The 26199-nt window shown below is 38.4% G+C and overlaps 1 protein-coding gene across 4 annotated transcripts; it reads left to right on the top strand.

Annotated features, from left to right (window-relative positions):
• Positions 1-24960, top strand: LOC133852252 (uncharacterized). Of its 4 annotated transcripts, none has more exons than XM_062288972.1 (10): positions 1-425; positions 1024-1235; positions 2623-2904; positions 4041-4163; positions 14817-14967; positions 15583-15803; positions 20086-20122; positions 20217-20367; positions 24094-24336; positions 24632-24960. In XM_062288972.1, exons 1-8 carry the CDS (start codon positions 80-82, stop codon positions 20333-20335), a joined length of 1491 nt encoding a protein of 496 aa, XP_062144956.1. In that variant the 5' UTR covers positions 1-79; the 3' UTR covers positions 20336-20367; positions 24094-24336; positions 24632-24960. The 4 variants fall into 4 exon arrangements, with proteins under 4 accessions (XP_062144956.1, XP_062144972.1, XP_062144980.1 ...); XM_062288988.1 differs by having other exon boundaries at positions 24658-24960; XM_062288996.1 differs by having other exon boundaries at positions 15706-15803.
• Positions 24961-26199: the final 1239 nt, after the last annotated feature.

Raw genomic sequence — 26199 nt, forward strand, 5'->3', positions numbered from 1 at the left:
AATACTTCAATCAAGTTTTTAGGCTCTAAACTCGTCATCACTTTTACCACTGCAACTGAGAGCTGCAGAGAGAGAAAGCATGAAGCCTGCAGTGATAGTTAGCGGCAGAGGTTGCGCAGTCGCTGGTCCCCAACACACCCCCTCCCTCAATATCCGCTCACCCCCACCACCTCCTATTTCAAGTTTCACGTTTGGCTCACGCCTCCAAATCTCACTTCCACTCCTCAGCAATCCCATAAACAAGTCTCGCACACGTTTGGCCATAGCTCGCGCAGCAGATAGAGACCATAGCGTGGCCGAGCTTCCGGCAAAGGCGCTTCGCCGTCTTCTCGACTTGCCTGGTGTTCACCAGGGCCCTGCATGTTTTGATGCTCTCAGTGCAAAGCTTGTGGAGCGGGCTGGATTTCAATACTGCTTCACCAGTGGTACCTGCTTTTCAGTTTCTATTAAATTCTTTTCAAGAATATGGGTTTCATTCGATTGGAATTACAGCGTGGGATTGATTGTATTTCCATTTTTCTTTATTTTAAAATTTATATCGAGCAGTTAGGAAGCAGTTTCATCGAAAAAAAAAAAAAAAGACTTGTATATTGGTTTGTGAAAGATTGTTTGTCATTTTTTAACATCTGGCTTTAATGGTTATCTGCGTACCAAAATCCATAACAATATTGTTTGTTATGATTAAATCATTATCTGCATTGGTAGAATTATTTCTGAGCAATGGATTTTGATCGGTGTACCAAAATCCATATCAATTCCCTAAATCTGCCACTCCAGATGCCACCCGAACATTGGGCAAGTGTGTGTTAATTTACGGCATTTGGATGTGTCGTCTAGTTTACAGAAATCAAAGTAAAAATAAAGATTTTTCTTGAATTTTCCAAAACTGATGGAAATCATTTTTTATGAAACTAGATTTAGCAGGAATGTAGAATTCATCAGTCATGGTGGAAATAACAAAGTTGTTAACTTTTTCCAAAAGAGAGAAACTAGTTTATTGATGCCATTCTGTGCTTCCAATAGGATTTTCAATATCGGCTGCTAGATTGGGATTGCCAGATACGGGGTTTATATCCTATGGAGAAATGGTAGATCAGGGGCAACAAATTACCCAAGCTGTCTCGATTCCGGTCATTGGGGATGGTGATAATGGATATGGGAATGCAATGAATGTCAAGAGAACTATTAAGGGATATATTAGAGCAGGTTTCGCAGGGATCATTCTTGAAGATCAGGTTCATATTATCATAGTATTTTAACATTCATTTTTTGTTATGTTGTACTCTTTCTTCCAGCCTCTCTATTTACATTAACTTTTATGTATGGTTTCCTGATTACTTTTTTTGATAATTAATTAAGATATCATTAAAAGAACAAGGTGCGCGAGGTGCTCCATGTACACAGGAAGTATACAAGAGAAGCCATCTAGGAAGTAGGGGCAAAAAGAATAAGAAAATCATGATAATTAATCATTAAAGGGGAGATATAAGCAACTGTCCAAATGTACAAAGTGTTGAAAAATAAAGACTTCAACTCCTCCAAAGTCCAATTTTAGTCCTCAAAACACCTATCATTCATTTCCCTCCATAGACACTACAAAAGGCACAAATACATCATCTTCCAAATAATAGCACTCTGAGTGTTGCCGGTAGTCCACTAACAAGCAAACAAATTGACTACTCGTCTACGCATAACCCAAGACAACCCAAATCATTTGAAGAAGACATTCCAAATCGCACAAGCAACCTCACAATGAAGAAGAATGTGTTTTCCTGATTTCAATATGGATAGATCATTTGCATATGGGAGATTAATGCAACATTGTTATGATATTTTTCTAAACTTCCTTTTGAGTGTGCCTAGTTTATTTGGGTTCATGTATTGGTGGAAAGTGCTGGCATGGGTTTTGAAATTGGGATTAGAGAAATCAAAGATCCTTCATATCCTAGGATCTGAAAGTTTTGCTTAAGTATGGGAATTTGGGCTATTTCTACTTATCAAGAAATTTGAGCAGAATTTAAGTGAACAAACTTTATTTCTGGTGTGTGTGAAAGCTCACATCAAAGGAAGTATAAAAGTTTTAGCTAGGAATATTGATGTAATGAGAATAATAGTTCTTTCTCCACATGGAGGAAAGCAATCTTATTATTTTTGCATGAAAACTATATCTTGAGAGTCATGGGGATTCTTGAGGATTGTTGAGGGTCTTATATGGAACCCTTATGAGAACTGTGAAGTTTTTTTTTTGAGGCTTGGTGATGCGGACATCTTGTTATTTTAGCAAATGCATTTGTCCTACATCACTTGGTGTGGCTGTGAATTTGAAGGTCTGAAAAATACCATTTGATGTTCATTTCTATTGTTTTTCACTCTACAATATTCATATGGAAAGGTGAAATCTTTTGACATGTTGGTTTTGACCTTGCTTTTTACGTCCCTGTGGTCTGGTATTGTAAATTTAGAGCTACATCTGGGACAGTTTGCTTGTTGTCCGGTATGTTATAACTTACAGCTTGATTCTTTATGTAGAATTTTCTTGAACTTGGCAACTGCTGTAGTCACCGTGCAATCTGCACTTTTTACCCTTTTAAGATATTGTTGCTTATAAACTTTCATTGCAAGGTGTCTCCGAAAGCTTGTGGTCATACACAAGGGAGGAAAGTGGTGTCCAGAGAGGAGGCAGTGATGCGGATAAAGGCAGCTGTTGATGCTCGGAAGGAGAGTGGCTCTGACATTGTTATTGTAGCACGAACTGATTCTCGTCAAGCGGTATCTTTAGATGAATCACTCTGGAGGTGTAGGGCTTTTGCTGATGTTGGAGCAGATGTTCTTTTTATTGATGCACTAGCTTCAAAAGAAGAGATGAGGGCTTTCTGTGAAATTTCTCCCCTAGTTCCAAAAATGGTACATTATGCTTTCCTTAGCGTTGTACCAAGTAATGGGTATCTAATGTTGGCTGAAGGATGTGGCTTCCTCAAATTTTGTTGTGTTATACCGAAGCATTTAGCAGTGTTGAATCAAAATATGTCTGGGGATATATCTAGCTTCTGCTTGTAGTATAATCTGGAACAGGGCTTTATGTACTACTTTTTGCTCAATGTGTATATAATTTCAAAGAGTTGCTAGGATTTTAGTATGATAACTTAATTTGTGAACGGTTTTAGCAAAAGGAAATGCTTGTTTTCATGCTTAATTCATCTTTCTTCATAATTGATCAGCTGTAGTACTGCGAGATAGTATGCATTATGCATGTGATGTAGGACAGTCCTTATGCATGGAGACCAGGAGTTATCTTCACATAGTAGAGGTACGCTAATTCTTCAGTTTTAGGTTTTGAAGAGCGTAAGGGAGGTTGAATATGTTTCTAGGGCTTTATGAGGTCTACAGGTTTATAGGCTGAACTTCATAGAAAGCGCCCCTTGTTGCAGTGTAGTTCATGTGGAAGAAAGAGGGGGAATTTTTAGGGACATCATAATTTGGAGTAGGAACCTTTTGCCTTTTGTTGCTAATGAATTAGGTTCACTTCATGGGCTTATAATGACCTTAATATCCATGGTTTGGCGACAAAGACTTTTAATTCGGTTATTCTTGTGGTTGAGTATTAGTGCCAGTTATAGGTACCCCATTTGGTAACTTCTAGTTTCTAAATCTCATGTAGGGTATGGCAGACGAAGATATGACTGGAGGAGTCATTCATAGTAACCCCCCTTCCCCTCCCTCCTGGATAAAATTAAAAATTAAATGCTAAACAGAAACATTTTTGTTGACCCACTGTAAACTTGTTATTTAAGATTTTACCATATGCTGTGTACACACCAACAGACACTAAAAAAAAAGTACATATATGTTACACAGACACAAAGATATGTAGTATGCGTACATTATTAATTGATGTCCTGATGCTTCCTGTTATTATGAATGACGAAACAAAGCTTAGTCATTAACTACGACTTCGAAATTTGATGGAATTGTAAAACTTTACATCATCTTATTAGAAAACAATTTGTAGTGACTACTGATGTTCATTGATTCTTGCTTAGGCCAATATGCTTGAAGGAGGGGGCAAAACACCAATACTTACTCCTCTTGAACTTGAGGATCTTGGATATAAGCTCGTGGCCTATCCACTTTCCTTGATTGGGGCATCCATTCAAGCAATTCAGGTTTATCTATAACTTTATCTTTATTTTTTCTTTTACTCGTTAATGATCTTGGATTGTGTAAAGTCGTATCAATATGAAATGGTTAAAATTATTTTTAATTTATGTTTTTCCGTGTTTGAGCTGATATTAGACATGATATATCATGGTTAACTGCTCAAAGGAAAGAAGGCACATTATCTGATTCTTGTGATTGTGCATGCCACAAGAGAATATAACTCTGGCTTGTTCTCCTTTTTTTTTTGGTGGCGGATTACTTTGTAATATTTGGATCCATGAAACCTTGTTTATTCAATTCTTGGTTATTCTGTATTGCAAATACTCACTAACAGAACTTCCGTTTCACGGATCCGTGGTTATTCTGTATTACAAATACTCATTAACAGAACTTCCATTTCAAATTGATTTTTAGATGTAGTTGGATCGGTTTCGTTTGTATCTTCACTGTAGTTTCAATAACCTACATCAGCATATTCTTTCTAAAATTTTCACACAATGGATACTCATGGTTTAATAAAATTTGTTGGATAACTTTCACCACCATTCATCACATCCGTAGTTTCTTCGATTATTATTCGAACATTGCCACATCCTAGATCCCAAAGGGTATGGTGCATGCTACATCATCCATTCAACAACCTGCATTGAATTTTATGACATAGCGTGATGATTCTTTTTCATCAAGGTAAATGATCAATAGACGAGGCACAATAGTATGATATTTACACTGTTCAAAACTAAGTCAAAACTCTATCAAGTTCGCAAGAATAACATGCTACAAACATCATACATCTCCATATAAATATATACAAGTGACATTAATAATATCTTAGATTATATCTATTTAACCATAAATGTCGATATTAAAATATTAAAATGCTCCCCAAGATGTGTAACCCCAACAACAAATCTGGGTCTAATACACCTAGGGCCTACAAACTCTAAAAAGCCTATCCTCCAACAGAAACAACTAACAGCTCCATATAACATAACTAAATATACAAATCGAACCGCCCAATACAAATCATTTACAGCTCATCAAAGCAAAGTTAGCTGCTAGCCATAAAACTCAACTTGAGGAGGTGCCGTCTAGCTTTGAAAAGTCATAAGATTAAACATTAGTGAGTGGTTGCTAAGTAGCATAGATAATGGGCTTAAGGGAATTCTATAATTTCTTACTTATCAAAAAAAAAAAAAGTTTCATGGCAGGAATTATTTTAGAAAAAATGCTATAGTATGTGAGTTGCCAAGCAGAAATATTAAATCTCATTTTCAATGTAATCAACAATGTCAAACAAATGCAATCTTCACAAAAAACATTTAATAACCAATGTCACATAGATTGAAGGTGACACATATCTATAATCATCGATCTTAGACAGTTTAGATATCAAGAGCACAAGGGTAAAATCACCAAGCAATCACAGGTTTAATATAACCAGGTTCCATAGTATATTTATGGGTAGTTTCTTAAAACTTTCCACATCCGAAAATCTCACAAAGTTCCCGACACTTCCAAAATGAGTTCAATAAATAGGATTTTCTATCCAATTTCTCAGATAGCATGGTAGAAGGTGAAGCATCTTTACAAATGTAAAAAATAATCCAATAAACGAAAACCATTATCAAATCGTAAGATCTATGATTCTCATTGGCTAGCTGGAAGCGATTGTATTTGTCGAAGGGTGGCAGAGTTACCCTTATAAAAAGCACTCTCTCTAATCTTCCTACGTACTTCCTTTCTCTATTCCCTATTCCCTTCAGTGTTGCTAGTCGCATAGAGAAGCTGCATCGAGATTTCTTGTGGGGAGGTATAGGTGAAGAATTTAAATTTCATCTAGTTAATTGGTCCAAGGTTTGTTCTCCTATTTCTAATGGTGGTTTGGGCATCCAGAATTTGAGAATCTTCAATAAGGCTCTTTTAGGGAAGTGGTTGTGGCGTTATGCTCATGAGAGAGAGGCTTGGTGGAAAGCTATTGTGGATGCAAAGTATGGTTCTACTAGGGCTGGTTGGTGTTCTTTAGACCCCCCTGGGTCACACGGAGTGGGGCTTTGGAAGAAAATTAGGAAGGGGTAGAGTTTGCTTTGTTGCCATACCAGACTCATTTTGGGAAATGGATCTAGGATCTGTTTCTGGGACGATGTGTGGTGTGGCGAGGTGCCCCTTAAGGTAGCTTTCCCAGTTTTGTATGACATAGCGTGTGACAAGGATGCACTTGTTGCAGACCATTTGGTTGTGGGGAGCGGATCATATCAGTGGGATGTTAGATTCTTTCGAGCGGCCCACGACTGAGAGATGGATATTTTGGCCTCCTTTTTCTCTTTGCTGTATTCAACTAGAGTGGATGGTGATGGGGAAGACCGGCTCTGGTGGTCTCCTTCTTATAAAGGAAAATTTGATGTTAGATCTTTCTACGAGGTTCGTGGTTGCAAAGAGGATATTCATTTTTCCTAGAAAAGTATATGACGAACCGAGGTTCCTTTGAAAGTGGCTTTTTTCGCTTGGACGGCAGCGCAAGGAAAGATCCTCACCTTGGACAATCTTAGAAAGAAGCGTGTCATCGTGATTGATAGATGTTGTATGTGCAAAATGAATGTGGAGTCTGTGGACCATCTTCTTCTCCATTGTGAGGTTGCACGCGCTCTATGGAACGCTATCTTCAGTTGCTTCAGTCTGTCTTGGGTTATGCCTCTTCGGGTGGTAGATTTATTCGCTTGCTGGTGGACGGGTGGTCGCTCTCGGAGTGCGGTCTTGTGGAAGATGGTCCCTTATTGCCTTTTGTGGTGCTTGTGGAGGGAACGCAATGATAGACAGTTCGAGGACAAAGAAAGAACTATTGAGGAACTCATTTCCTTTTTCTTTTATTCTTTGTACTCTTGGTCGGCTGCGTTCCTCGCACCTTTAGTGTTTAGTTTTAACGATTTCCTTGTTTTGTTTTATTCTTCCTCTTAGATGCCTTTCTTGTATACTTCCTGTGTACTTGATTGCGCTTTGCGCTTTTTAATGATATTTCTCTTACTTATAAAAAAAAATGATTCTCATTGTTTCCAAGCCAATAACTCATGCATTTTCTCATGTGCAATCATTAAAACAACACATTTTTCATGGAATGGCATTTTTCTCTAAAAATCAAGCCTAGAGGATAATGTCATATTATTATATTGGAAAGAGCATAGTTCTAAGAATGAGGTTCCAAAATGCTATTTAGTCAAAGAGATGCTTTTATCTGATAAATGATTATTTTTCCAAAATTCCATTAACTAGCTTTACCTTTCTTATCTAGCACAATCCAATAACTCCCCTATAAAGATAGATGTCACAATTAATGCACATATGAGTAAGAGAAAGAAAAGAATAGGATACACTATCACATGGAAAGCTACACACTTAGAATTATGGGCCTAACTCTTCATCTCTTTAGGGCGACCCATAAAACAAAACAGGGCAGCAGTGTAGCACCCAAATTCCACTCGAAGCTCATCGAAGCTATAATATCTCAACCACATAGCTATCCAAAAGGAAACATAGCCTGGCTTAACAAACCAATCTAATCAAGCCTTCCTTGTCTCTCCAGCGTGGGAAGTCCAGTTTTCTGGTGTGTCCTAGAGGAGACTTCCTAGGCTTTGCTCGGATCATTTCCTGATCCTCCTTGACTGTGGCGACTTTCTAAGGGGTAGTAGGTCCTTCAAATTTGAAAACATGTGGCTAAAGTCTGAGGGTTTTGTAGACAAGGTGAAACAATGGTGTGACTCTTATCATTTCCAAGTTTCCCCAAGCTTCATTTTTGCAAGCAAGCTCTAGGCTTTGAAAATTGATTTAAAGAGATGGAATGAGGAGGTGTTTGGCAATGTAGAGAGGAAGAAGAAGATCCTCTTGGAAGAGCTACGTGTTTTTGATATCGTCGAAGAAGAGAGGGCCTTGGGTGTTGAGGAGAGTATGAAGAAGGCAAAAATTGTCAGTGAGTTAGAGAGATCCACTATTTGTGAGGAAATGAGTTGGACGCAGAAATCTAGGGCCTTGAGGGTAAGGGAGGGTGACAGATGCACATTTTTTTTTTTCTTCACAAAATGGCCAACTCCAACAGAAGAAAGAACTCCATTTACTCCTTGTTCATTGATGGTACAATTTCTACCAACCGGATGGAGATCAACAAGCACATTGTCTAGTTTTATAATAAATTGTACATCGAGAAGTTCAGTTGGAGACCTTTGCTGGACGGTCTTTTTTATTTTATTTTACTAATGAGGCCGAGGCTAGTTGGCCGGAGAGAGATTTTGAGGAAGGAGAGGTGTTGGAGGTTGTAAAAGCTATGAATAGTGACAAGGCCTCGAGCCTTGACGGTTTCTCTATGTCGTTCTTCCAAGCTTGTTGGATTGTTTTTAAAAGAGGACATCATGACGGTCGTTTGTGACTTTCATGCTAATGGTAAGTTTGAGAGAAGCCTAAATGCGACGTTCATCGCCCTCATTCCAAAGATTCTAGGTGCTGTTGACCCCAAGGACTTTCATTCGATTAGTCTAGTGGGTGGCATAATTTTTGCTAAGATTCTAGCAAATATGCTTAAGATGGTGTTGGAGAAGTTTATTTCTAAGTCGCAGAATGCGTTCATGCAAGGTAAACAAATCCTTGATCCTGTTTTTAATGCCAATGAATGCCCTAATAGTAGAATAAGATCCAATGAACCAGGTGTTATATGCAAAATGGACTTAGAAAAAGCTTATGATTTGGTTAACTAGGATTTTCTATTGTGCATGTTGAGGGGCGCGGTTTTGGGGGAAAATGGTGCTCTTGGATAGCTCATTGTATTTTCTTGATGCGTTTCTCAGTTTTGGTGAAATGCATTCCTATAGGTTTTTTTAGTAGCTCTCATGGCTTGAGACAAGGGGATCATCTGTCTCCTTTGTTGGTTGTCATTGTAATGGAGGCGTTGGCTAGGATGATTTTTGTTGCAATGAGTGGGGGGTTTGTTGTTTGGGTTCTCTATGGGTGGGATTGATATCTCTCATCTTCTGTTTGCTGATGATACTTTGATTATCTGCGAGGCTGACCTAGATCATCTACATCATCTGCGGACTGTGGTGCTTATTCTTATGTTTTGAAGCTGTTTCGGGCTTGAAGATAAACTTGGCTAAATTAGAATTGGTTCCTGTGGGAAATGTTGATAATGTGGATGGGTTGTTGGGTTTTCTTCTTTGCCTTTGAAGTACCTTGGCCTACCGTTGGGGGCCTCCTATAAGGCCAAGCATATTTGGGATGGTGTTATTGAGAAGACAGAGCGTCTTTTGACTAGTTGGAAATGTTGTATCTGTTTAAGGGTGGTAGGGTTACCCTCATCAAGTGCACACTTTCCAATTTACCTATGTAATACATGTTCCTCTTTCCTCTCTCTGAGCTCAAATATCACTTGGTAAGTTGGGCTAAGGTCTGTTCGCCAATCTTTGAAGGAGGGTTAGGTGTTTCGAACTTGTTGATGCTCAATTGTGCTCTCTTAGGAAAATGGTATGGGCTTGAGAGAGAGGGGCTTGGTGGACAGTAGTGGTGGACTCTAAATTTGGAAGTTCATGGGTTGGGTGGTGTTGTAATGAGCCTCTTGGGGCATATGAGATGGGGTTATGGAAGAATATTATGAGGAGTTGGGGGAAGTTTTCAAGTCATACCAGATTTGAGGTGGGAAATGGCTCCAAGGTTATATTATGGCATGACTTATGGTGTGGGGATAGGGTCCTTAAGGATGCCTTTCCAAATTTATATGGTATTGCTTGCGCAAAGGATGCTTTTGTTGCGGCTCTCTTGGAGCTTTTTGGTGACTTCATTCAGTAGAATGTGAGCTTTGCTAGAGCGACTCATGATTAGGAGATAGATGTCTTTGCCTCGTTCTTCAGGGTGTTATATTTAGCTAGAGTGAGACGGGAAGGTGAAAATAAGCTATGGTGGGTCTCCTCCAAAAGAGGGTTGTTTGCTGTTAAATCCTTCTATAGTGGCATGGGTTGTAATGACAACTTTTGTTTCCCATGAAAGAGTGTTGGCAACTAAGGTTCTTTTGAGGGCAACCTTTTTGCTTGGTCGGTGGCCATATGGAAGATCTTTACATGGATAACAAGAAAGGGGTTCAATCGTATAGTAGGAGAGGAAAGGGAAGGGGCTTGTTTTGTGTTAATGATGCTTAAAATTCTATCTTGGAATGTTAGGGGATTAAATGAGCTAGAAAAGAGATTGCGTATTAAAGGGCTCATCAGAGATTGGAAGGCTGATTTGGTGTGTTTGATGGAGACAAAAATGGAAGTCATTTCTAGAGAGGTGGTTCGAAGTTTATGGGGTTGTCAACATGTGGATTGGTGTTATATGAGGGCTTGTGGGGCGTCAGGTGGGATTCTAATTATGTGGGATAGGAGGGTTGTGGAGAAGGTGGATGAATGCGTGGGGCGGTATACTTTAGCTGTTTCGTTGCGTAACGTTAATGATAACTTTTTGTGGGCGTTTGGGGGTGTGTATGGGCCTAATGATGATGGGGAGAGGAGGGTGCTGTGGGATGAGATGGCTGGTTTGATGAGTTGGTGGGATAGGCCGTGGTGTTTTGGGGGAGATTTCAATGTGGTGCGGTTTCCAAGTGAGCGTTCTGGAGTTGGTGGTTTTTCTGTTGCTATGGAAGAGTTCTCGGAGTTCATTCATGGGCAGTGTTTGGTGGATCTTCCTCTCAAAGGAGGGCAGTTCACCTGGTCCAATAATCAGGTTTGGTCTAAAATTGATAGGTTTCTGTTATCACCGGAGTGGGAAGAACATTTCCCGGATGTGTCACAAAGTCGTTTGCCTCGGCTTTTTTCGGACCATTTTCCCTTGATGTTGGATTGTGGAGTGCATAGAGAAGGGAAAGGATATTTCAAATTTGAAAACATGTGGCTCAAATCCGATGGTTTTGTAGATCTTGTGCATCGTTGGTGGGAGTCTTATGATTTTCAAGGTCTACCAAGTTTTGTGCTGGCTAATAAGTTGAAAGCTTTAAAGGTAGATTTGAAGAAATGGAATGCGGAGGTTTTTGGTGATGTGAGGAAGAAGAAGAAGGAACTATTGGAAGGTATTAAAGAGTTGGAGTGTTTTGAAGAAGATCGGGGGTTAGTGGAGGAGGAGAGGGTTCAGAAGTCAGACATGATCAGAGAGATGGAAAAAACACTCCTGTGCGAGGAGATTAATTGGAGGCAAAAATCTCGGGCTCTGTGGCTAAAGGAAGGGGATAATAATACTAAATTTTTTCATAGGGTGGCTAATTCCCATCGGAGGCACAATCATGTGGGAGTCTTGAGGATAAATGGGGCTCTGTCTTCTGATCCGTTGGAAATTAAGGAGCATATTGTGAATTATTATGACTCTCTTTACACCGAGCAGAGTTCGTGGCGGCCTAGGGTGGATGGGATTTCTTTCTCCTCCATTGATGCGGATGAGTGCCTCTGGTTAGAACGAGGCTTTGAGGAGCAGGAGGTGTGGGAGGTGGTGCGAGAGATGAATGGGGATAAGGCTCCGGGTCCAGATGGTTTTTCTATGGCGTTCTTTCAGCAATGTTGGGGGGTTCTCAAAAAAGATATTATGGGGGTTTTTTCAGAATTTCATAATAGTTGCCAGTTCGAGAAGAGCTTGAATGCTACTTTTGTTTCCCTTATTCCTAAGAAGGCTGATGCGATGGAAGTTAAGGATTTTAGGCCTATTAGTTTGGTGGGAGGGGTCTATAAAATTATCTCTAAGGTCCTTGCTAACAGGCTTAAATCAGTGTTGGGAAAAATTATCTCGAGTTCTCAGAATGCTTTTATTGGTGGAAGGCAAATCTTGGACTCAGTTCTTATTGCCAATGAATGTTTGGATAGCCAGATACGGTCAGGGGAGGCTGGGTTATTATGCAAACTGGATTTGGAGAAAGCTTATGATCACGTGAATTGGGATTTCCTTCTTTACATGCTTCAGAGATGTGGGTTTGGGGAGAGGTGGAGGGATTGGATTAAATGTTGCATTTCTACAGTAAAATTTTCCATATTGATTAATGGTACCCCTCATGGTTTCTTTCAGAGTTCGCGGGGGATTAGGCAAGGTGATCCTCTTTCTCCTTTGCTGTTTGTGGTGGTTATGGAAGCGCTTAGCAGGATGTTGTATGCGTCTATGCATCAAGGCTTGCTGTCAGGTTTCTCTGTGGGCATTAGGGGTAATGAAGCTTTAGTGGTGAATCACTTATTGTTTGCGGATGATACCTTAATTTTCTGTGGAGCACAAGCCGAGCACGTTCGAAATTTGAGGTGTACCTTCTTATGTTTCGAAGCGGTGTCAGGGTTGAGGATCAATTTAGGCAAATCCGAATTGGTCCCTGTTGGCGAGGTGGAAGATGTGGAGTCTTTGGCACATATTCTGGGGTGTAGAATTGGGTCTTTGCCGATGACCTATTTGGGTATGCCGTTGGGAGCGTCTTTCAAATCTATTTCTATTTGGAATGGGGTTATTGAGAAGGTGGAACGAAGGTTGGCTAGTTGGAAGAAACTTTATTTATCCAAGGGAGGTAGGATGACTTTGATTCACAGTACTCTTTCTAGCATTCCTTCTTATTATTTATCTTTGTTCCCTATTCCTGTGAGTGTAGCTAAAAAGCTGGAGCAGCTTCAAAGGAATTTTCTCTGGAATGGTATGGGTGATGAGACTAAATTTCATTTAGTCAATTGGCATCGTATTTGTCTTCCAATTAAGGCTGGTGGACTAGGAGTTCGTAATGTTATTAATTTCAATCAAGCCTTATTGGGGAAATGGATCTGGAGGTTTTCTCAGGAGCGCGATGCTTTGTGGAGATCGGTTATTGAGGTGAAGTATGGGAGTGTGAGGGGAGGTTGGTGTTCTTTACCGGTGACAGGGCCTTATGGTGTCAGTGTTTGGAAGTTTATTCGTAAGGGGTGGGATAATGTTGCCAAGTTTTTGCGTTATGAGGTGGGTGATGGGTCCCATATTCGCTTTTGGCATGATCTATGGTGTGGGGACAGGCCTCTCAAGCTCTGTTTTCCAACTTTGTTTACCATTGCGCGTTCTCCTGATGCTTGGGTGGTGGATAATTTGTCTATGGTTCGATGTGTGGCTCATTGGAATGTTCTCTTTACGCGCAATGCTCAGGATTGGGAGTTGGAGATGGTGATGTCCTTTTTCGAACAGTTATACTCTACTCGGGTTCGGCATGGGGAGGTTGATAGGGCGGTGTGGATTCTTTCCAAGAGGAGGAATTTTGAAGTGAAGACCTTCTATAAAGCTTTAGTTTGTCACGAGACGGCTTCTTTTCCTTGGAAGGGTATATGGCGTGTTAAAGCTCCGAAGCGGGTTGCGTTCTTTGTATGGACAGCAGCTTTAGGGAAGATTTTAACTCATGACAACTTACGAAGGCGTGGAATTGTGGTGGTCGAGTGGTGTGTTATGTGTAAAAAGCATGGGGAATCCGTTGATCACCTTCTTCTCCATTGTGACGTGGCTCGAGTTGTTTGGAGTTTTTTTTATGGTTTGTTTGGGGTGGAGTGGGTTATGCCTAGGAGCGTCTTGGACTTATTGAGTGCTTGGGGTTCTTTGCTGGGTCGTGGTCCTGCTCACCGTGTTTGGAAGCAGGTTCCTCTTTGTGTTTTGTGGGGCTTGTGGCGGGAGAGAAATTCTAGGCTTTTTGAGGATGTGGAGGTTCAGGCTGGGGCTCTTTGTAGAATTATGCTTAATATGTTGTTTTTTTGGGTGTCGGCGAATGGCATGGGTAGTATGTCGTACGCTGATTTTTTACTTTCTTGTTCGTTTCGGTCCTCTAATTAGGGGCTCCTTTGTATACTCCCTGTGTACTAGGGTTGCGCCCCTCTGCGCTCTTTAATGAATTCTTACTTATCAAAAAAAAAATTTCAGGAAGTGGCACGTCATTGTGGTCGATAGGTGCTACATGTGTAAAAAGAATGGGGAGTTCGTGGACCATCTTCTTCTCTATTGTGAAGTTTCCTATGCTAATTGGAATGTGTTCTTCAGTCGATTTAGGCTTTTTTGGGTTATGCCTAAACAAATAGTCGACTTGTATGCTTGTTGATGGACTGCTAGCAGCTCTTGGAGTGCTGCTATGTAGAATATGGTGCCTCCTCCATGCCTTTTGTGGTATCTATGAGGACCGTGGGAGGACTTTGGAGGAGATTCAGTCTTTATACTTCAATACTCTGTATTGTTGGATAGTTGTTTTCGTTTATCCTTTGGTGATTAGTTATCATAATCTTTAAGGCTGTTTTGTTTTTATAATTTATTATTTTTAGTTGGAGATCTGTCTTGGGAATATCTTACACTACTAGGAGATAATTTTAAATTTTCACTAGAAGTTATCATGGGTAATATAACAGTCAATAAATTCGGGATTTTAGTTAGCTTCTGAAATGTTTTCCTGTTTAGATATTTTGAGAAACCAATGAAGCTTTAGTTCAAATGGTACTTCCTCCCTTTATAGCAAGGTGGAGGGTAAGGTCGGGGGTTAAAAAAGAAGAAGATATTTTGAGAAACCACAGTTAGGGTTGCACTTTCCTTATTGCTATTGCTGCTTAAATATGGGTGGATTTTACCTAGCAAATATCTCAATTCTTTATTTGCCTTTCTGCTCTTTGCTGTATCAAACTTATATGACTCAATTGCAGGATTCACTGACTGCCATTAGAGGAGGGCGTATCCCTCCTCCCGGAAGCATGCCATCATTTGAAGAAATTAAGGAAATCTTAGGTTTCAACACATATTATGAAGAAGAGAAGCGCTATGCTACCAGTTACAATCAGCTGTCATCACAGAGAGGTGAGAGAGAGATCTCTGAGCCTACTAGGGATGCAACCTAGATATTCTGATTTCACCAATCTCTGAATATAGAGTATAATCCTCTAATCTTCATTGTTCTATTAACTGGAAATTTGACAGTCCCCCCCCTCCCCCCCCAACTCTTCTCTCTTTCATATGGAGTTGATTAGTAATTTGTGAATGCAATCAAGTTAATGCGGGATGTAGAACCAGATTTTTTAAGACTAAGGAAATCTTATTTTATTTTTTTAAAAAGAAAAAGAAAAAAAAGAAGTAAGGGCCTCTTCGGAAAGTCATAATACCCAGCATGTCCTAGTATTCCTCTTAAAGCTATTTTAGAAAAAGACATGATTTCAGAACTTTAAAGATTATGCTGCGATCCGTCCCTCCCTCCCTCCTGGTGCAGATAGATAAACATAACTCATGCACAAACTATGCTGCATTCTTCATTGACACCAAATCTAGTTTATAATGATTTGAATAATTGTCATGGCATAGACTAGCAATTTTTTTTTTTCACCAATGGGCATAAGTAGAATTTTAACTGAAAGTGTTTTAAACATAGATTGTCCATTTCCGTCTTCCTAATTCTTATAACTAAAAGGTATTTATCAGTGAGCAGTAGCAGATACTCTATAGAACAGAGGGCTCAAGATGATACTGAGCAGAGAGGTCAAAGGACTCAGGATCCAATTGTCGAAGTGATAACTCCTGATGTGTACAATAACTATGGTGCAGATAGCTCAAGGGATCCTTTTTCACAGCTCTGGTCTCGGACATTGAGAATCAAAATTACTGGAAGAGATGGATTTGAGAGGCTTGATGTTAGGATCCCTGTAAGTCATTTATCCTCTTTGGACACAGATAACATAATACTGTCTTTCTAATGTTATTTTGGATTCTACCTTCTACCTTCTTTCTTCTTCTCTTTTATTTATTTATTTTTATTTTTATTTATAGTATTTTAGGATCTGCCTTTTTTATAATCTGCCTTCATAGAGCTCTGTTGGTAAAATTACATTTTCCATCCATCAGTGGATCTGATTTTGCCATCCAACCATCTTATGCTTGTAGGAAGTTGTTCTTTAAATTTAATGATTTTGATCACTAGGTGATGCAAGGAGCTTGTAAAAAAAAAGAAAGAGAAAAGATCTTGAATCCGTTGATTTGCGCAAAAATACCGGAAACACAACCATTCTTTAAACCTATTCACTCAGAATACCAGAAATAAAGGCATCAACAACTAGTTGATTCAAAAGAATACCCAAAAGTTGGAAGAAGAGAAATCTCTCTAGAAATTTTATTCTTCAAAACATACTCTTCTAAAATAAAGCCATAAGTTGCCTTTAAATAGGCTGAAAGTCCTAATCCTATTATTTCTAGAAATCCTAATGGAATTAAATAAGGACTCTTAATCCTTAATGGACAAGGAATTGTAATTATTACAAATAAAGACTCTTAATTCCTAACGGACAATGATTCATAAAAATAAGGACTGTAAAACTCCTAATAAGTGATCTCCACGGCTATTTATTTTGACTTCATTGTATCACAAAAAGAGAAATAAGTTTCGTGATGCATGGTAAAAATGTCTGAATGGCCCACCATGGAGAGAATGAGATGCATGGTAAAAATGTGATCAGCCTCCACGATTTATTGCAATGCCAAATAGTCCTTTCCAACCTTTCCTATGATGTCCTGCACAAAAGAATAAATCACTTCTTCCTTCTCATGCGAAATCTTGTAGATGACCAATAATTCTGCATGTTGTTTCGTTTCAATGGATTATGTGGACATTCTGTTTTGAAAGCAAACTAAACAATGCGCTTCATATAGCTGACCTGTACACTCTGGATCAAAAACCTCTTTACGATCAAACAATTTGTCGAACTAATTCCCTTCCAATAAAGACTTGCCAAATTTGACCATAACTTGTTTCATCATTGTGTTTTTATGGAGGGTGCATAATCCGATGACAAACCAAATATTAGCACATCTTTTTTTTTGAAATTGAAAACATGAAATGTGAAGACTTAAATGCTAAACGAATCTACTCTCTGTGGAGTTTCATCAAAAAAGTGTTGGGATGCTTTGACCAACAATATTGAATTGCATGCTATTTTCCAAGGAGTTTTATTAAACACTTGGTATGTATCCCAATTTTTATCAGTTTCTTGACCATATGACAAGTAACTTACTTCCACAAGATCTTCATCATTGTCTTTCATTGAGATTGGTTTATTTCTTATTAAAAAAAAAAAAGAAAAAAAGAAAGAAAGATGTCATTAAAATTGGTAATCATAGATTGGCAAAGAATCCTAATCCACTGAACGTTGGCCTTCAACGTTCTCATCATCTATGGCCTCCTCCACCAAATAACATAGATCTTCTTTCTCCTCATTCATGTTTTTCGCCACCTCCACAAAATATGGATTTTATTTCATATTCTTCGTGTCTTCCTCATTCACAAACCGTGGATTTAGTGGTTGCCTCTGTTGCCACAAAGTGGAGATCAAAGCATTAAGTGGTGGAATTAAGCCCCAACTTCTTGATGTAGAAAAGTATCTGTCAGGGCGTCCACTTGTCGAGTGAAAGCATCGAGTTATTGTTGCAGCCTTGCTTTGCTTCGTTTATGAACTCCTTCTATAGTGAAATCCTGAGCACCAAACTGTCTTCTGGCAGCATGGTGCAAGAACTTAGCTATCTCTGTTACCAAACAATGCAGCAAGCATGTAGAAAAGATTAAAAAATTGTAAGAAAGATAAACAATCTTGAATCCGTTGATTTGCGCACAAATACTGGGAAAAAAAAAACCAGTCTTTAAACCTGCTCATTCACTCAGAATACCAGGAATAAAGGCATCAACAATTAGTTGATTCGAAAGAATACCCAAAAGTTGGAAGAACAAGAGAAATCTGTCTTTAGAAATTTTATTCTTCAAAACACACTCTTCTAAAATAAAGCCACGAGTTTCCTTTAAATAGGCTACAAGTCCCAATCTTAATATTGCTAGAAATCCTAATGGAATTAAATAAAGACTCCTAATCCTTAATGGACAAGGATTCCTAGTTATTACAAATATAGACTCCTAATCTCTAATGGACAAGGAATCATAAAAAATAAAGACTTTAAAATCTTAGTAAGTAATCTCCACGCTATTTATTTTGACTTCATCATATCATGAAAAGAGACGGAAGTTTCATGATGCATTCTGCAGCACTTTGCCTAGCTATACAGCTGAGCTTGAAGGAGTCCTAAAATGTGCCGAGTTTGAAAGAAACTCTTTTGTTCCTTTTTTTTTTTGTCTTTTCTTTTTGGTTGGTAGTTTACACACGCACCTTTTGGGACTTGAACCCATGACCTTGCCCTCTACCTTGCTACAGAGGAAGGAAGTACCATTTGAGCAAAAGCTCATTGGATGAGATAAAATATTATCCAAAACGCAAAGCTGGCTACATTCAGCACACGGACAGATGCAAACAGTAGAAATTTTTATTCAACTCTGCATATATGACTTAATTTCCGAACCTTGAACTGTCAAGCTCAAGCTCATACATAACTTCTCTGAACCTAAAGGTACTCTTTGGAGCAAACACTCCTGTTAAGAGAAGGCTGGCATTGGTTTTTCTTTTTCTTTTTTTCTTCGGGGCAAATACAACAAAGAGGGGGGAAACTAGATCAGGGGAGAGGGAGGAAATGGTAATGCTTTCAGTGATGAGGATGGAAGCGACCTATCTAACTAAATTGTACATTAATAAGTAGGCACTACAGTGGATTTTGTAGACGGTTCAGGAAGAGAAGCATATTTAATGGACTCAATTTTGCCAATCTCGGTTGTGGTTCTGGTTCAGGATGGTATAGTTGCCAATTTTGCAGACTATGTTCCCATCCGATTCTTGGCAAATGGTGGCAATCATTGAGGACTCTGGGACAGCCACATCGAAATCAATCTTCAGGGAGTTAGTAGGTGGCAGGACCCAGTTTATTGGCCGCTTTTTCAGTGATTCTCCAGGTGTTGCAAAGTTCTCTATGAATCTTTTTTATCTGAGCAACCATTTGGATTGAATTTAGGGGGAGTTGACCATGTATAGCCTTGTTTTTGTGAAGCCAACAATCGTTGCAAACAGCAGGAGTGAGACTCATCAAGATTGATATTTAGAAATAAGTTAGGGTTTAGAATTGTCATTATCCAAGTCGAGATTTCAAATTCTGCAAATCGAAAAGAGTATCTAGCAGCCATGGGATTCCTTCCATATAACCCGGTAGAAATGGCATATGAGGAAAAGATGCTCATGGGATTCAACGTCTGCTGGCAGAGAGGGCAAGTAAGGTCCTCTTCCTGAATCTGGATATACTTTCCCAAATTTGTCTTGACAACCAGAATTCTCCATGTATTCTTTCAAATGAGAAGCTTTAACCTATCATGGATTTTTGCCTTCCATAGAACTTTCCAAGCTTTCAATTTGAGGGGGTCATTCTGGTTAATATATTCTGATGAATGAGATTGAAGGCCAATTTGACCGAGAAGGTTCCTTTTTTTATTTGGAATCCACAAGAGGGAATCTACTAACTCTTCTTGAGAGATGTAAATGTGATATTATCAGCAAGTTCTTGATCAAAGAGATGGTATGAGAACCAGCTCCACGTGCTTGGTCTGTTTGGTTTGCTCTATGGTTCTATTAGGCTGGCACACGATAGGTGTTGAAGAAAGAGTGCCACATATAGTGGGGTGTGGGTTTGGTTATTGGTATATGAATTTGTTGGATTTCTTCTCCTACATGTTTAAACTTTTGAGTTGGATTCTCTAAACAAAATTGATGGGGGTGGTGGTTAAGTATAGGGTTTTTGTCTCAAATTTTATTTTTGAAACCCCCAATCCCCCCCCCTCCCCCCAAAAAAAAAGAGAGAATAAAATGAATAACTATTTAGGTAAGTGAAAGACAACTAATATTGTCTTAGCTTCTGTTGGAATGCGCAAAGCCCATTTTTCTCATCTTGGGCAATGCTTTACAGAATTCTTCGTATGTATTAATCTTTTGCATCACTAATGTTATGCCACATCTTCTTGATTTTCCCTCTTTTTATGTTTCTTTGTTTATCTCTCAAAATGTTACACAGGCAGGATTCTTGGATGGAATCACAAATATAGTTCCAGGTATTGTATGTGTTTTGCAAACTTTTAAACGGTTCTCTGCTAAGAAAAGTCCTTGAATGGATAAATGAGAAGATCTGCTCATTTTTGTTTACAGCTTTGGGGGGTGTAAATATCAAAGCATTGTTGGATGATGCAGCCGATGAAGTAGGAGGGAAGCTGTTATTGGATTTTAACGACACAATGGGTGACAGGATTCAAGTCTTTCTTGAGTAGCTGTTCAACAGTTTACTTTCAGAGTTCCCATGGTAAAGTTTTCTCAACCATAAATAAAGCTCCTTTGCAATTCTTGAAAGAGGTTTATATAGCATATCTTGTGGATTGTTGTCTAGAGCCCAGTTGTCCACTTTGAAAGCTGGCCTATTTTGCGTATGAGAAGGCTAGGCTTAGTGTTTAGATTGTTAATGCGTGTGGAATTAGACACATTTACAATACAATTCTTAAATATGGATTATTCATATTTAAGGTGAAGGCTCCATCTCGAATTGCTTTCTTCACTTGGACGGTAGCTTTGGACAAAATCCTCATGATTGATAACCTCAGGAGGCGGGGTCTTACCCCTGTCAATTGGTGTTGTCTTTGCAAAAAGAGCGAGGAGACCGTAAACAACCTCCTCATCCATTGTGAGTTTACTAGCGAGATCTGGCACTTGGTTCTAATCTGATTCAGAGTTTCGTGGATCATGCCTTTCAATATCCTAGAATTGCTTCTTTGTTGGAAGAATAAAGTTCGGGGACATTCCAAAGAGGCCATCTGGAAAGTTATCTGTGCATTACTAATGTAGAGCATTTGGAGAAAAAGAAATCGGCGCCTTCTTGAGAATCGCGAGTCTAATGTGCTACGACTAAAATCCTCCTTTTTGATATCTCTTTTAGATTGGGCTGTAGCTTATGTTCCTAATTTTTCTTCCTCTAATCTTGTAGATCTTGTTAACTTTTTAGATTTTCGACACCAATAGGGTGGTTACTTCTCTTGTATACTTTTTGTGTACAAGGGCTTTGTCTCTTCTTCTAATAAATTATTATTCATAAAAAAAAAAATGATTAACACAAAAGAATAAAAAAATAAAAACATATAAAATAGATCATATAGTGAAAGATTGAGGTCTGCATTAAGGGACCTGTGGTTGCAATGCATCTATGATCTAAGCTATTTTCACAGGAAAATTGCTACCGAGTTAAATAATAACTCTTTGGCAGTGATTATAAAATAGGATGCACAATATAATGAAAAATAGCTACATAACCCCCATCGAGTGGTGACAACATATCTAGAACAATAACTTAAAGTGAAAAAGCTAAAAAGAAAAGAACATAGGTAATAGAACAATGATCCTAGACTAAGATTTGTAAGAAAATATCAAAAGCCCTAAGAATTCTGTTATAGAACAAAATGCAAAAAATGTGTTTGAGCTTCATGCAGTAATCATGTTTTTTTTCGTAAGTAATCGAAATTCATTAAAACGAAAAAGGACGCAGCCAAGTATACATGAAGTAAACAAGAAAAATACTTAACCAAAAAAAGAAAAGATTAAGAAAGTCTTGAAAGCTAGAAATATGTAAACAATCAAAAAGATCAAGAGAAAGAAATGATGGAAGCTTTGAAGATAGTGAGAGGATAGTGGTATGGAATTAAAAGCCTTCTTCAAAACCCTTTTTCTCCAAATACACCACATTAAGCAAGACGAAATCTTCTTCCATATTGATTCACTTTCAGGATTTCCAAACTTCCCTGTCCAACAAGCTAAGAGATCAATCACTCGATGAGGCATGACCCACGCTAACCCAAAAAACTAAAGATAGAGTTCCACAAGGCACTAGCTATCTCGCAATGGAGTAAAAGATGGTCAACGGTTTTCTCACTCTTCTTGCACATGCATCACCAATCTACCACATTGATATGCCACTTTCTTAAGTTATTCATAGTGAGGATCTTTCCTAAAGCGGCCGACTAAGCAAAGAAGGCCACTCTCAGGGGGCCTTATTCCACCAAATACTCCTCCAAGGGGTACTATCATGGGAAAGTAATATATATTATAGAATGATCTTATATCAAACAATCCTCTCTTGGAAGGGACCCAATAAAGTTTGTCTTCATCACTCCGTCTCATTTTGATGGAATAAAACTAATTGAAAAATGAAGTAAAGAACTCTACCTCCCAATCATGCGCCACTATAACAAAATTAACGTTACACTGAAGAGAGCCATTAGAAAGCTGTAAATGATCTTCCACGGAAGCATCCCTAACGAGAGTGGTACTGAATAACTCTGGAAAAGTTACCTTAAGGGTCCAATTCCCACACCACACGTCATGCTAAAAACTAATCTTGGAGCTGTCACGCACCTCAAATCTAGTATATCTAGAAAACTCCCCCTACCCATATGACTCATTAACTTCATTAGAACACCACCCACCCCACAGACTACCATATTTAAAGTCCACTACCAATCTCCACATAGCCTCTCTTTCATAAGCGTAGTGCCATAACCACTTCCCTAAAAGAGCTCATTTGACTAGAAGTAAATTTTGGACCCCTAACACCCCCTCCCAAGAAATAGAAGAACAAACATTGAACCAACTTACTAGGTGAAATTTGAACTCTTCACCCATAGCCCCACAAGAAATCCCACTGTAACTTCTCAATGCGGTTGGCAACAGTAGCAGCGAGGAAAAAAAGACATGAAATAAGTAGGCAAATTAGATAAGGTGCTCTTAATCAAGGTAATCTACCACCCTTAGACAAATACAATCGCTTCCAACCAACCAAACGACCCTCTATTTTTTCAATAATGTCATCCCAAATGTATTTAACCTTAAAAGAAGTTTCCAACGGAAAACCCAGATACTTCATAGGCAAAGAAAAAAACCTTCCATGTAACACCCCAGTTCCACGTTGGAAAGATGAATAGTCCACATAGAGTGGTAGATTATTAAGGCATTCATGGGTACTAAGTTCTACAGTGGTTCCTTATTAGGTGAGACTGGGCTTTAGAAATGATTGTAGGGAATTTCAATTACAACTTGACTATTCCTTTTAGAGTGATAGCGCAGATGTAGCTAGCACTTTCTTTGGGTCATTACAAATGGTATCAGAGTCGCCTACTAACATCATGTGGTATTAGAGCACCGCAAGTTGTGGCCCTAATGAGAACGATAAGGATTTAAGGAGGGCGGAGGAGATTTTTTAACACCCCAATCGTCCATTGGGAAGATGAATAACTCACATAGAATGAATAGATTATTAAGGCACTCATGGGTGTTAAGTCTCACATTGGTTCCTTATTAGGTGAGACTTGATTCTAGGGAGTTCCAATTACAACTTGACTAGTGCTTTTGGAGTAATAGCATTGATGTGGCTAGTGCGTTTCCTGGGTCATTACACTGCATCCCAAAATATGAGCCAAACCTTCTACATTATTGACTGCTTCGAAACATAAAAACAAGCATCATAGATGACGAAGATGATCTGGGTCTTCCTTGCAAAAAATCAAGGTTTCATTAGCAACAAAAGATGAGAGATGTTTAGTCCACCAACAATCATAGGCCCCACAGAAAAGCCTAATAAAAAACTCTTATTCGTTGCAACAGAGATCATTTTACCTAAAGCCTTCATAACAATGACAAACAACAAATGATACAAAATGTGGGCAACTTAAGTACACGAGAAGTATACAAGAGAGACAACAATAAAAAATAAATAAAATAAAAGATCAAGAAAATCATGAACACTGAAAATATAAAAGCAAGTATAGGCCGTCGTCTAGTGGTAACCAGGGTTTATTGTTAAGGCTATGATAAGCTGCATCGTGGTTTCTGATGGCTATTTGGGATGTGAGATTTTTTTCCCTTTTTTTCTTATTTTTTTTCTTTCTTTCTTTCTTTCTTTTTTTTCTTTTTTTTTTTTTTTTGCCGTTTTATTTGGTCAGTGATCCTATGCCATAATTTTTTATGTTTTCTTGTCATCCTATGGCAGAAAATTGGAGAATCACAATCAGGAGATTGAGATTAAGTATAACCAATGGCCTGATGGATATGTAAAAGCATGGCCCAAGTCCCTCTATGTTCGTTAAAGCTCAAGCCCCATCCATGTGAATTCCTGACCTTTTGCCAAATCAATCGCAATTATCAGTCACTTGTAATCCTATCTGGATTTTGGCTTATTACAGTAGTATCTGAACACTCATCTACTTTCATTCATCGAAAAATTAAAGAATGAGTAAGTATTTCACATTAGCTCTTAGTTTTCCTTTCTTTCTTTCTTTTTTTCACTCTTTTCGCCTGATGCTTGGTCTACAGAAACGCATGGTATGAGTCTATTTTTCTTTCTTTCTTTTGTAATTTTTACCAAGTAATTTGAAGGAAGATAGTAGGTGAGATCCTAGTTCAAGTACTTTATGGACCATCATCTTTATTCACTCCCTAACAATGATGACTGTGATTTCAGATAGAAGTGCCTCACTAGTTTGAAAATGCTGAAATAGTGTATTATCATGTTTTGTGTGTTTTATCAGTTGGTTTGTGTCCAAATGGCATGTAGTGAAGCTTCAAGTGGGCAAAAAGTAGAAAGCGATGGCGATAAGCTTGATGCAATAAAGCATGCATGATATGCATCTCCGACAAGGTGATGGGCCTTTGGTTTCTATCTTCTTATTGTTGCGCTGGAATTCTATTACTCTCTCACCCAAAAGAAGACACCCCTGTGCACTCAGGCTCAGCATGTCAACAATAGTTGGTATACATTTGAATATTTAGATGGTTTCTGCATGTTTAGTTAAAACGCATCCAAAATAATCACTGAAATTTTTTACAATCATACAAAAACATCACTACTTGACCCATATTTCTAATACATATTCAACAATAATCGTAACAATTATTGTTTTGCCAATATATAAGACGTCAGCACAACCAAGGTGGCGAGGTCGATTAGCTCAAGGATTTCATTCATCCGTCTTTATTAACCGCTGCACGAAATGACATTGCATATTGTTGTGTATGGTCTCTGTTTCTTCTTCTCCAATTATGGACACCTTACATAGCTTCCTCTCATTGTTATTGTTTTTTATTTTTTTCGTCGTCGTCGTCATTTTGAAATATAAATTCATGGTCCTAAATTGTGACCGCTCATGATCTTGAAGCATGTAACATGAATTGCCCCGTAAAATTATGTAAACCCTAACTAGATGTAGGCCCTAGGGCACAATATTCTTTCCTGATTTGATCCAATGCATTCAGAGGATGTCACTTTTGGCCATATGCGAGAAGAAATCTGAAATAAATAAATATATACATATATGAATTATGCTCTACTTGTCTCATCATTTGCTTACCTTACCATTATTTTATTCACAAAAATAGTCGCACCTTTCTCTCTGATTCATCACTCCTCTCTGATAGATCTACGTTCATGTCTCTCTCAAATTCGTTCAAATATTCATCACACCTTTTTATGGATGTTTTGCAATGTCGGATTTTCGTTTGCTCGCCTTTCTCTGAATCTTTGTTCAAACCTTCATCTCGCCGAATCTTCATCATGCCTTTCTCTAACCGTAGAAGATTTCCTTTTTCACACCTTTCTTTGGATTTCCCTTTTCCTTTAGGTAGAAGATGAATTGTTGACGATGGATTGTAAAAGAGAAATGTCGACGATGGTTGCCTTTCTTTCTTTTTGTCTCTCTTCGGTAGTGTTCACGTGGATTGTAGAAGAGAAAAAAAAAAAAAAAAAGAAAAAAAAAAAAAAAAAAAAGAAAAAAAAAAAAAAAAAAAAGGTAAAAAGTAAAATAAATAATATTTTAATAGTATAGGGAAAATGAAAGGAAGTTATTGCGGAGTATATTTGAATAGAGAAATAAAAAGTAATTTAGTTTCCTAAATTAAGGAAGAATCTAAAGAAAATTGCCACCAAAATTAAATGCCCTAATTAGGTTGTCAAGTCTCTGATGTTGTATGGTCTATATATAAAATGTTTCCTTTATATATAAATATATCTTGGAAGATGCTTAGATTCTTAAAATTTTCAAGTCTTATTGGGACCTTGGCACATTTCCCCGATTGGCTATCGATTGGGTTGGTCAACTCG

The sequence above is a fragment of the Alnus glutinosa genome, chromosome 1 (genome assembly GCF_958979055.1).
Source record: "Alnus glutinosa chromosome 1, dhAlnGlut1.1, whole genome shotgun sequence".
Classification (NCBI taxonomy): domain Eukaryota; kingdom Viridiplantae; phylum Streptophyta; class Magnoliopsida; order Fagales; family Betulaceae; genus Alnus; species Alnus glutinosa.